This window comes from Botryllus schlosseri, chromosome 4, assembly GCF_051294905.1.
Source record: "Botryllus schlosseri isolate E-star chromosome 4, Bs_hap1, whole genome shotgun sequence".
NCBI lineage: Eukaryota > Metazoa > Chordata > Ascidiacea > Stolidobranchia > Styelidae > Botryllus > Botryllus schlosseri.
The window spans coordinates 10,791,669-10,804,573 of NC_137239.1; the positions used below are offsets into that span (position 1 = coordinate 10,791,669).

Genomic DNA, 12,905 nt, shown 5'->3' on the forward strand with positions numbered 1-12,905 from the left:
TGAACTTGATGTACAGCCTTTTTCAATCTTGATTGAAGGGGGCCTGACGAAGTGCCCTGAGTGAAGGTAACCTATAGACCTGAGCCTTCGTGAAATCCATGAGGCACTTTCTAATAACAAAGAGTTGCTGGAGCAGGTTGTTTCTAGTAAAAAGTATGGAATCATTGGAATATGATATACCACGGCTCGTATAAAAACAAAGTAGGCTATGTACAAAAACGCTCTTTGCTAATCTATTTTTTCGACTGTTCTTATTTTCGGGTTCATGACAACGGCAACCCTGATTATATCGGATGTGCTAACTCAGTGGTTCCCAACCTTTTCCCACCCACGTACCACTTCGAGGTTTTACGCAGTGCTCGCGTACCACCTACATAAGTTACGCGCGCCGAAGGCGGTCAAAAATATTTCCATCGTGTTGAGCTGCGGAAGGCAGCGAAACAGAAAATAAACTGCCCAATTTAAGGCGCAGTATATGATTTCTGTAGTGAATCCATGATGACTTCTTGTGGTCAACCATATTAAAACGGAATTTGGTTAGATAAGATTCCCAATGCCCAGACGTGATTTTGTAATGGTGATACGTCCGGCTTCTTGATCGGTAGGTCGTGGGTTCGATCCCCGGCCGGGTCAGACCAAAGACTCGAAAACTGGTATCCGCCGCTATCCTGCTAGGCCAGGGGTTCTCAAAGGGTGGTCCATGGCCCACCGGTGGGCCACAGAGCATTTTGAGGTGGGCCACAGAGCTATTTAGAAACTTTTAGAATTAATAAGTTTAGTTATATTTTTTATGTCAAACGCTAGAAATATATTCATAAACTTTTCATCCGACTCGTATGGAATCAGCATGTACAAGTCGAAAACGGGAGGGGACAAACGGCGGCTTTTCCCACTAGCTATGACAGCCTACGGCTAACAGCAACTAAAGTAATTTCGAGTATATGATAACAGGAAGGTAATGCTGGAGTAACCAAGTATTCCGGCAGGTTCATATGTCGTATTCCGTTGAAAGGGTGTGCAATAAACTCGGAATGAAGTGTCATTGATGTATAGACTTACTGTATACTTCGGCAGGGCAGGTCGTATTATTGTAAGAGAAAAATAGCCATAATTGAAAATTATTAGCAACTTCTGATGACGGTATACTGCACCACTGCAACGAATCATAATGGATTGAGGATTTAGCGGGGCGCACTAATCTTTGGAGTCGGTTTAAAATGTCCGGCATGAAAATCATTGAACAGAATGTAAGAGTCACATGGTTGTATCATTGGATTGAATATTCTGACATCGCAACTTCAGTTGGTTTGGTACAAGGCATACATTGTACAGCTTGCATATTAAAAACTCTTCCTCCACTTCTCTGTAGTACTAGCACTCCATTTATTAATGAATTGTTTGAAGCTGACCCAAAATGATTATATTATTCCCCACAATAGTGGAACGATAAAACCCCTATCACACAGTGGATGCAGGGATTTGATCCTTGGGTTTCGCAATGCGAATGGAGCAGCGGACGATCATAATATACACAGGAGTTTTAACCTTATGATCTACCTGGGCCGTAACTGCCACACCCAAACCCCCAATTGGCGGAGTTCGAAGGGGCCCAAGATTATTTCGTTGGTCGTTTGTTGGAGGATATTTCTTCAACTCGAAAGTTTTCGTCGCGCTTCGCGCGATTTCATGTCGCGAGAGGTCTAGCTAGATTTAAATATCATCAGTAAATTAAGAGAAAAATGAGCATCTTTTATATAAGTAGGCATATCGGCGCCGTCGATTACCACGCATTGAACGGGATTATGACTCTAAGATAAGAGGTGGGCCACAGCACATTTTCAAACCGGAAAATGGGCCACGGCCAAGAAAGGGCTGAGAACCCCTGTGCTAGGCGCTCGGCATCCATGAATAGCATAGAGGAGAAAAACGGGCGTGTAGACTAGATGACCTTACGATCGTATCGCATCTCCGTCGTCGAAAACATCTCGATCAGGGGTGGCCAACCTTTTGGCTATTCACGGCCGCATTTCGATAACTCATGTGGCCTACGGCCGCATTCCGGAGTATATTCATTATGAACTAGCTGGACGCCCAATACCCATGTTAAATTGTCCATGTCCATTTCCTACGAACTCCGGACTAATCTATGCATTGATATGGCCCTACCATACGGACCGAAATAGCGAGCTGTGATGTCATGGTAACGGACATGGTCGCGCGAAGCTCGAAAACCTTTTTTCAGGATAATGAATCAACTTTGTCAATATTATTAGTAGTTTCACATATTACTATCAAACATTTATCCTTTCTAGTCCCATATGATTAGATTCACCGGTAGAGTTGATGTAGGGGGTGCTGGACAAGTTATATATGATGATTTGATGATGCATAGTTGTTTGGGCCAACTGTTATTAGTCAATTTGCTGCATGCTGTAATTTCTTGACCTCCCATCAGGATTGTAGGTAGTGGAAAGATTTGAATCGCCCAGAGGTGCCAGAAACAGATTTCTTTCGTGAGGAGCACACGATTCCGAGTTGGTATTTCCATATGGGGCACATCACGTTCCTGTTGTTCGCACCTGTTTTGTGGGGCGCAAATTGCAAAGGGCGCTTCTATACTAACACTGAAAAATTGAATCGCGCATGGCGCGAAGAAAATCTCAAAATTAATTAAAATCTCTCAAAAATTCAGGAGTTAAATTGTAAATTCAATTTTCGTGTCGACGGCCGCCAACACATACTAATTGAATTGTGTGGCCACGGCCGCACAAATTTCCTTCTACGGCCGCAGTTTGGTCACCCCTGATTTCGATGGTGCAGGCGGACACGAATACCTCCTTTTCTCTCTCTTCTCTCAATGCTTTCAAATCTACCCCACTTGAACTGATAACTCCCTTCGGTCGATAAACAAAAAATCTACTCGCGTAGGCCTACCACCTGGAAGACCTTCGCGTACCACTAGTGGTACGCGTACCACAGGTTGGGAACCACTGTGCTAACTTAATGATCTCTGCCTAAAATACACTGCGATGAGCAGTTTTTAATTAAATGATTAGCAGTCTCCCGGATCAGCTAACTTATGATGATATCGGCCCTAAAGGCTTTAAAGTTTGCCCTCCAATTCACTAACATATAACGTATACAATATTTTACTGTAAACAAAATACCCACACTGTCTGTAGTGACCATCTATCTGCAATCTTCGTGGTTGCTACAGTTTCCTTCTACAGCGGGTCTGTTTGTGAATATGTTATAAAATACCGCTCATTATTACCTGGGATAGTCGAACCGAGATGTAGTATTTGCGAAAGGGATATGGTAATAAGCATCAGCTTCGTACGACCCTCTCTTCAAATGTCTTCCCCTGAGAGTACCCAACGTAATGTTTTTCAAGGGAAAATCGTCTGTAGCCCGTGGCTCAAATAAATTTTGAACTTTCGTTGAATGCCACAATCCGGAATCTTCTGTAAGGATGAATATTCCCTTTCTCCAATACGCAAGCTTCATTTCCGGGAAATTGTCGTCGTCGATTTGGTAACTGCAACAATAATTTTTGACACGCCCCGAATAATAGCAACGTTTGGGATGCATTATGCCGTCGAAATATATGGTTCCTCGGTGAAAATTTCGCAAGATGATAAATTGTGAAATTCTCCCAAAATTTCAATATTTGGCACGATGTTTCGAATTTATTTGCTTGTAATAGGAATGGTGATTCCCGTATGCCACTATAGAACAATTCCAAGCAAGATGGCGAAAACGCCTATTATTACGTTAAATTTATTATTTCTATCTAGCAATTTTGAGCGTTTGACTTCGAAAAGTGTTTGTACAGTTGACAAAGGAAATGTTGGTGATAAGTCAAGTTGTTTCGAGAAGGACTGCCCTGATTATGAGTAGAATATATATTCAATTCAACTTCCGGGACCTTGAATTGGGTGCTTGATAGTATTAATACAACTAATCTTGTTTTTATTTGACCAAATCTTAACAATTCGAAATTAAAAATAAATTATAACAGAAACGACAGTGATTTCGATATACAAGGCAAGTAGCCTACTCCCGCAAACCCAACATGGTATGCGTGCCGACATGAACCGCAGTTTTCGTCAGTTAAAAGGTGTTTGCCTTCAATAGTATGCAGTTGAGTTCACTTTTCCTGATTACACTTGCACTTGCCATAGGATACGATTTATCTTATATGGGCAATAAATATCATCACCACTTTACTGCAATGCCGCCACACTATGGCTGTAAACCTATACGACGTATCAAACTGGAATCATTCCCATGCTCTCACTGAGGGTATATATAAAACCAATGCCTACACGGGATAGTTTGAACCCACGTACGCACACTGGTCGTAAATGCCGCACCGAGTAAGGAGTGGGATAATATCCGTTTAATTTGCACTCATCATAATGATAAACAAACTTGTCATAGTTGTTGGCGTTTTCATGTTGACTGTATCGGTTTGGCTACTAGCCTGTGACGCATGACCACAAGTAGGCCTACTTATGATTTTATGGTCTGATAAGAAATTTGGCCAGCCAATATATTACGGAGTTCTGTTTGATGTCATAGTTAAAATTCCTTGACACTTGATTTCTTGAAATGTCTAACTCGCTTTGGTAATTGGCTGTCAGGGGAGACAGTTTCTAACAGACTTGGCGAACCCAAGCTAACATCACAGTTACGTTCGTTCATAATCACGATATTGGTAACAGTTTGATCACACAGCTGAAATTGGGGTCGCTGTAGGCTACTATTATGCTTTGGAAATCCCGCTAAAAATAATAGCAACGTTGCTGGTGCTAGAGGCGCACATCTTTCAATGTGTGGTTTCTAGAATACTGTAGCCATCACCATCAAGTTTAATAATTTGGGATCCTTCAACTTGAAGTAATTTCGTATGTTCTTCGTGGCTGGAAAATATCGGGAACTAGCCTACTTGTCTAGATCTATCTATGGGTTGATGTACAAATTGCCCATAACGACCGTCACCTGCTGCAAAACTGTAACCAAAGTTTCAGCAAGGATCTGCCTTTTTCCGTCGACAAATCATCGCCATCCGGTCGTTCGTACAGCGTTACACGAGTTCCATGATTGCTGAATGATTCGAAGAAGTCGATTGATCCAACGATTTCCGACTCTTTGTCCGTACCTCTGTCGAATCCAACCAGTAAATCTCGAATTGCAGGTGTCACTATCGAAATGAACGCAACACAATGAAAAAATGGATATACATTTTAGTCAATAGTATCTATATAAATAATCTCATGTAGGCCCTATGGTAAGTCAGGGCTCCTCGACGCCACGGTTGCCAATATAGCCCAAACGCATGTGAATGTTGTGTCAACATCCAGGAATATCCTTTAACAATGAATAATGCAAATCTCGCGTGTAATTTTATCAGCAACTAATGCATTCATTTAAGCGGATGAAATGAATGAATGTCGTCTAACACAGTGGTTCCCAACCAATGGGTCATGCAATGATTATTTATGTTTGGTCGCCCGGTTTTGAAATCGACTCGAATACATTACAGTTCTCATTTACAACATCGGACTCGTGGAGGGATGGGAATTTGGACAGACATATGCAGATTCAGAACGGTGTGTGTGCTTAATAGCATTGGAATATGACATAAGTTGAAGAATACAAATTTACTAACAAAATTATCGCAACGATTTGACGGCCATGACCAGTACACTCGATTAGGGATGTGGGAACACTTGAAAGGTTCTGGTTCGTGTGAGAGCGAACATTTTTGAATGTGAGCCGAACATATGATGCCACTTGACGTCACATTGCTAATTCCAGCTATACATTTCGGTGACGTAATATATTAATATACGCGATACCTATAGCGACGAGTCAAGCCACATTATGCTACAATGCTGAAGTGCAGGTTGACTTTTCAAGCATCATTAAATGTATCATATGGAACAATCAAACGTTATAATGATCAATATCTTTGGTGGAAAGACAGTTTTTATCGAATGATAATTACATTGAAAATATAAAATACATGTTGCAACGATACGATCCTTAGGGATCATCTATAGTCCAGTGGTTCTCAACCTTTTTGTCTTCGCGGAACCCTTTCGGACAGTCACGGATCCCCGCGAACCCCCACGAAGTTTTAGTTCAAATTTAGCTCAAGTATCGTGCAATCGTCATCTGTCTAGTGCAAATGATAACTCTAGCCTTAGTGATAAACATCAACAAAATGACTTTTCTCGAATCATACTATTCATTCAGAAATTGGGTTGACTTTTATTATTTAAAAGCTAATTCTGCAACTGTATTTCTTGAAGAAAATGGTTGTATCTTGAAAATCCGCGCCTTCGATTTGACATGAACGACTGCCGAAAATCCATTTCAGCAAGTATAGATGGTGGCGATTGTAATAATAACGCAGGACGCGTCCGACGACTAGGGCTAGGCACAATGATTCGAGTACTCAAATCTGAATCGAGTATTAATTGTAATGATTCGAGGCGAGTAGTAAAATACGAGTTTTTCGAGTACTGAAATTATGCGCTCCTCATACCTAAAAGTTAATTTACTATCAAGCGAAGCGTTTTACGTCATTCAGAATCGAATCACTCAGGTACTCGGTTTTGCCCAGCCCTACCGACAACACATTTGGGTATAATCGCAACAAATATGGCACCAAAATTGGCAAACAATTTTTTTTATTGAATATATAACGTCAAGCCTGCTCACTCTTATTTAGAAGTAGAGCCCGACCGATTATCGGCTCGCCGATAATATCGAGTCGATATCACGCTTGGAGAGAAATATCGGTATCGGCCATTGAAGTTAAAAAAATATCGGTCATTTTCGTGACGTCACAACAAGGTGGCAGGGAGTCAGAGAAGTCGATAGAAGACGTGAGGACGGTAAATTATAAAAATAAATGGCTAAGCTGCATATAGTGCATACTGCATACAGGGCAGTTGGCATGCCCATCTGAAAAATATTATAGATAACTAACCACCGTTATGCTCCACTGACTTCGTGGGAATCCCCCTGCAGTAATCGTTCACCAAAGACAGAGAGCAGCTGGATGGATAGTTGTCTGCAGAAGATTTTAATCAGTAAGAGAAATGAGAACTTCAATCATGCTGGACTGACCCTCGTGATGATAGAGAAAAGCGTCGCGTCGAAACATTTCCCTGAAGATAGTGCTATTGGTTCGGTACCAGCAGAGCTAATTATACCAGTCATGTATGAAGTCTTCTGACTGAGGCCTGCGGGCCCACCATGATAGGAAATATGCGAGCATAGAGGGCAAGAAAATCTAGCAAAGGTGGAGTAAAGCCAATAATTGAAACGAAAATTTTTGATTCCGTGATGGCATTGGTAAATTCTGACGAAAGAACGTAAAATATTGATGGATTGATTGTTGAAATGCTGGTCATGGTCACGGCCCAAGGGGGATGGGTGGAACAGTTGCAGACGTGGACAATTTGAGTTGTTTTGCACATTTTCTTCTGCTATTCGTTAATGATGTGCTGAAGGCTCCAGGTGCACTGCCAGAAGAATATCAATATTAATATCAATATTTGGTGAAACCATCGAAGGAAAGATCCCCTGCAAGGGAGCGGTGGAACCGAAATGAAGAAAAATTTCCAATTCTTGCTGTGCCACTAACTATGGTACCAAGTGTCAGACTGCTCACTGTGTTTAGTACTATATACATCATTTATGGAAGACCACAGAGGTTCAGTCCTTGGAGAAAGGGCCGAGAAATTGTGCTTCGTGAACTGTAATCTGCAACTGCTGGATTGGTGCTTTTGACATATTTTTACAGCCCATTGATCATTTATTTCATGTTCAAGCATATCAATGGCTGTAAAGTTGTTGAAATAAATGCTCTGAGGTGTTAAATATGGGTCTTGAGCTAGATTCCATATCTTTTGAATATCGGCTGAATATATCGGGGTTATCGGTGGAGGTACTTGATATCGGCCTTATCGGTATCGGCTCAGAAATCCAATATCGGTCGGGCTCTATTTAGAAGCTTATCTTGAAGTTATAATGGAAACAATGGTTATGTATCTCTGGAGAAAATGGATTTTTGTAAACATTTCGAAGTCACCGTGATTGACCTTACTCATCCAACTTTCTTTCCCACAATTCCCAACAAAAAATCTCTAAACAGCAAAATGTTTGTATCAGCAGGCTATTGGCAATTTAGCAATTAAAATGAATCTGCACATTGGGATATTTCATCTCAGACGGCCATTCTGTAGATGTGAGCACTAGAGTTTAACTATAGTAATGAAGCGAAACAGCCTCGCGATTTTGCGAATTTAAAATAATACAAATTAGGTTATCAAATATTTTGAGACTTCACGGACCCCCTCAAAATGCATCGCGGACCCCCGGTTAAGAACCACTGATCTAGTCAGCTTCATCGATGGAGTACAAAATCGTATTTTAATGGATTCTCGAGTCAATAATAAATTAAAACAGGTAAAACAGCGGTGAGTTGGAACAACAACAGAGTAACTGGCAACAATATTAAAGATGTAGCGAAAAAATGAAATATAATGAAAACAAGAGATAAATAGAAGATGACTAAATGTACAGACTCGTCAGTTCAAATTCTAGCCAAAAAAAAATTAGCAACGTAAGATTATCAAACCCAATAAAGGCAGATCTAACTAACATCAATACGACATGAGTAAATGAGATATAAATTCGTGGCAAAAGGGTGAAAACGACATTTCCTTCATGGATAATGGAATGTAATTCCATATTTTTGATCCAAGATATATGATTGACCTGCGGCACTTACTATTCGTGACACGAGAAACAATAAATTCTTGGAAGTCGAAGACCGAGTACGGTGTGTATGTACGACACTAGATGGCGTGAACATTTCACTAACCAAACTTGGGAGATCACCTCGATCATACTATACATCAATTTAGCAAAGATCCTTTACTTTCGAAATGTTCAGGGATTTATATTTGGCGGAGAGTCGTTCCCGTTCTTTCATACCACTGATGTATCTAATTACTAAATTTTGAAATACTTCAATTTCCGAAAAGTACGTTTTGCAGTTAAGCCTCCAGAAGGCTATGCCATAACTGAACTGACTATGAAAGAGTGGAAAATATAAATTTCTAACCACAAGTCTTGGGAGGCTGTGTCTGACACGAGAAAAAAAATTCTACCGTGGAAAGTTTCGTAGTAATTTTAGCGATATGGGAATTTCATGATAAATTATCATCATTGTGAATTCCAAGGTACTTCACATAGGAGATGAGGTTCACGTTTGTGTTATTTAGATTCAAAAAATTTCGAGAATGGCTCGCTTCTACCTTAACGGTCCAAGTTAGACCAGATAATGCATTCTCAAGGCACCGCAGAAACCACTTTTCTTATACAGTGTAGCGAACAAATCCCAAATCATGACAGATTCCGCGTGCCTGCTAAAATTTTAACATTGAATTTATATCAATTTCGTTGATGTCGATGCATCGATTGGTTGCGTGGTTGCGTGAGCACAACTCACTAACTAGCTACATATAGTGGATTCAGCTTACTCAATGTTGTGTGATTGCGGGCCAAGCTGACAGCTCGGAGTCACTGAATATTCGCAAACGGAAAGCTGAATAGTATACAGCAAACTTTTCTAACAACACAAACAATTTTTTTAAATAGGCAGGGTGCATATTCGTTTGGTGGTGAGTTTTTGCAGAGTTGTCAAAAGTTGAAATGGAAAGAATTTCAATCAATGATGTTACAATGACGTGAAAAATGGTACGCATGAAAAAGATTCATAGTTCACAGTGTATAAATCCTAACAAGGTTCGTTTGCGTGCGCGAATCTCCAAATTTCCGAGGTTCGCACATCGAAAGCGAACGCGAACGTGAACCTCTAATTCCAACCATTACTAAACTCGATAATATGATGGCTGGTAATAGCTCCGTAATCTGGAATGAGAATTAATGTGCTTTTGTGTCTGTAGATACTATTTTTCTATAAATGAGAGAAATTCATACGATATATTGGAGAAAAAATGGTAATGGGGGCCAAGTATACCCTATACCAGGGCCGGCCAACCCGTGGCCCTCGGGCCACATGTGGCCCGCGACAAGGTTTCGAGTGGCCCGCGAGGTAATTTCCGAAATTAGTGATATTATCAAAAATGGATTGCACAGATTGTGAACTTGCAACGCCAACCAAAAATTTGATTAGTCTGGCCGCAACACTTGAAATGTGATGACTAAAATATCAGTTCCGACGCATTGGCACATCCATGAACCGGTCAAATTTTGGTAGATCTTCGTACACTACAATAAAGCAGAATAATTTGCGATAGATTTATCAAAAGTAAAAATGTTCTACACGCTTCGCGCAACATGTTGTCACTTGATTTCTTGCTTTTAATATTGTTACCCCTTTGTGAAAATGAAAGAGCTCCTGATGTATCAGATTGAGTCTAACTATATTCGCGATTACGAGACAAAGTGCCGTTCAGCATATGCGACCTTACGTTTGCGCTTGCAGAAAGACCGTCGACTATGAAACCTATAGGCACAAAACGATTGAAGCATGTTGGTCGAAGCTTTCGATATTAATATGTTCAGGCGCCGAATATTCCAGTCATTGCAAGCTGAGCCCAGCGATATACAGCAGACCCGCAACACAGTCAAGTGACGATATTATTGACCTATAAGCTTCAAAAAATTTTCGCGCTTCGCGCGGCTAGTGGCCCGCGCAATAGTTCGTCAATCGAATGTGGCCCTTTGACTGAAAAGGTTGGCCACCCCTGCCCTATACGCAGTCTGTGCTCTTTTTAGCATTTCGGGAACCAAATCCCAAAACTGCCAAAAATAAAATTTTGAAATTGAAAAATATCAATTTGTATGAAAGTTTTTGATAAAAAATGCCAACAAGAATTGACAGGAGTTATAGTATGACGCGACAAAGCGAGTGTGTAAAGCAGAATTCCTAAATTAGGGCCCGTGAATCCTTCGGGGTTCCGTAGACTACTATCTAAATTCTAAGGGGTCCATGAAAGGTGAATGAAAAGGCCAAAAAGTCAAGTGATTAAATTTGGATTTACGATCAATCTGTGGATTGATCAATCCAGCGATTAGGAAATAGATGATTTCAGCTCGCAAAAGAAGTTAGCAGCATATTTCGGAATCTGTGATAGCGAACCGCCCTATTTTTTTAAATTTTGCGCAATTACTAAGGATTTTCCTGTTGTTAATATGCCCATGCATTATGTTACATCATTTAGTCTCCACGCTCGTCCCAGGCTACATTTGATTCAATGTGCATGCACCAGATCCCATTAACTTGAAATTATTCACTAACTGATAGATTGTGTCACATTTTCCGATAGGGACACAAGTTCATCAATGAACACTGAACAGACATGGAGTAAAAGGTCTCAATATCTGTATGTACCATACACACATATATAGATTCAGTCCTTCCGTAGGGGTTGTAATGACTCGAGTCACGATTTTCTGATGACTCGACTTGACTCGAGTCATTCTCTCAAAATACGGAAATGACTCAACTCGACTCGAGTCAATCTGTGAGTTGACTCGACTTGGACTCGAGTCATTGCGCATGACTCGAACCAAGTCATTACTCGACACGCAGACGGCCAAGACCAACATTTCATTGAATTTCGACGAATAGTAAAGTAACCATAGCCTGTTGGGATTTCATCTATTGGTACTAGTACTTGAAAATGCGACCAGAAACTGCTAAAAGTGAGGAAAATTAGTGTATTATAAATGCGAACCATTCAATATCACCAAACAGAGTTATAAAAAGTGAGGTAAACAAGATTTTAACTGGAAACTGAGCAGTCAACACATTGATTGGACTCGGACTCGAGTCATAATACCATGACTCGGACTCGACCCTCTGCTCGATGACTTGGACTCGGACTTGACTCGGTGGTGAGTTGAAAATGACTCGACTTGACTCGAGTCAAAACTATAAAAGTGAGATTGACTTGTGACTCGGAGCCTTGTGACTTGGTTACAACCCTGGATAATCTTCTATATTGTATTGCTTATTGAAGTCACTCATGATTTTTAACCATTGGTTGGGTAGTGAAGGCTGCTATCCAAACGTGTCAGAAACCCTTTTGAATTGTTTGAAAAGTATTGCGACCTGTTTAAAGTGAATGCCGGTAATTTTGAATGCATAGTGAATCGACTATTGAGAATAGATATTGCAGAAACACTCGGTTTTGTATCGAGTAGCCGAAATTTGATCTGCACCATCGTTTCCAATTCGGATTTAAATCTTCTTGGTTGATGGCACAGTGTGAATACTGCATGTTTTGTGATTTCCGTTTCACAAGAAAGGCCAAACTGTAGTGTTTTACATGGTTAATTCGAGTCTATAAATACGAATTCATGGCGATGCCAAAATTGACAAGAATAAAATTTGAAAAATACCAAAAATAAACTATTTTGGTAGATTTTGGCATATGCCAAAAATAACACGGCCTGCCTAATACGGTTGTATACTTTAAGACTGCAGTCTCATGACCAAGGCGGCAGGCATAGTGCAGTTTCAGCCCTGGTAGCTTTCGTTTCAATTATTTGTATACGTCAGTCTTATTCATTCAAGTCAACCCATGACCAAAATAACGCATATTGGTCATGTGAAACATGTTTAGATTGTCTTCTGAACTACACGAAATGAAATAGTGCAGCGCTCGATAACGAGATAACGAGCTGATGACTCATATGTCCTAGCATGTGTGTTTGTTTGTTTGTACTGCAAAGCAGCGGCTCATGCGACTAACATCGTTCCATTGTGCAGTTAATGCATTGCACACTGTAATGAGGGAATTATATTATAGATAGAAACTGAACGCCGTGATAGCTCAATTGGAAACTCC

The 12,905-nt window shown here is 40.5% G+C and overlaps 1 protein-coding gene and 1 long non-coding RNA gene across 2 annotated transcripts in view; one reads left to right on the plus strand and one right to left on the minus strand.

The window, feature by feature from the left end:
* The window catches only part of LOC145438132 (uncharacterized), a 235,280-nt gene that overhangs the window by 74,854 nt on the left and 147,521 nt on the right, over nucleotides 1-12,905 (plus strand). The window lies entirely within an intron of this gene.
* The window catches only part of LOC145438038 (uncharacterized), a 50,145-nt gene that overhangs the window by 35,420 nt on the left and 1,820 nt on the right, over nucleotides 1-12,905 (minus strand). The window contains exons 2-3 of the mRNA XM_080315404.1: nucleotides 5,005-5,206; nucleotides 3,275-3,538 (exon numbers count right to left, since the gene is read on the minus strand). Of these exons, the coding sequence (XP_080171530.1) occupies nucleotides 3,275-3,538; nucleotides 5,005-5,206 (466 nt within the window). The remainder of the gene's footprint in view (nucleotides 1-3,274; nucleotides 3,539-5,004; nucleotides 5,207-12,905) is intronic.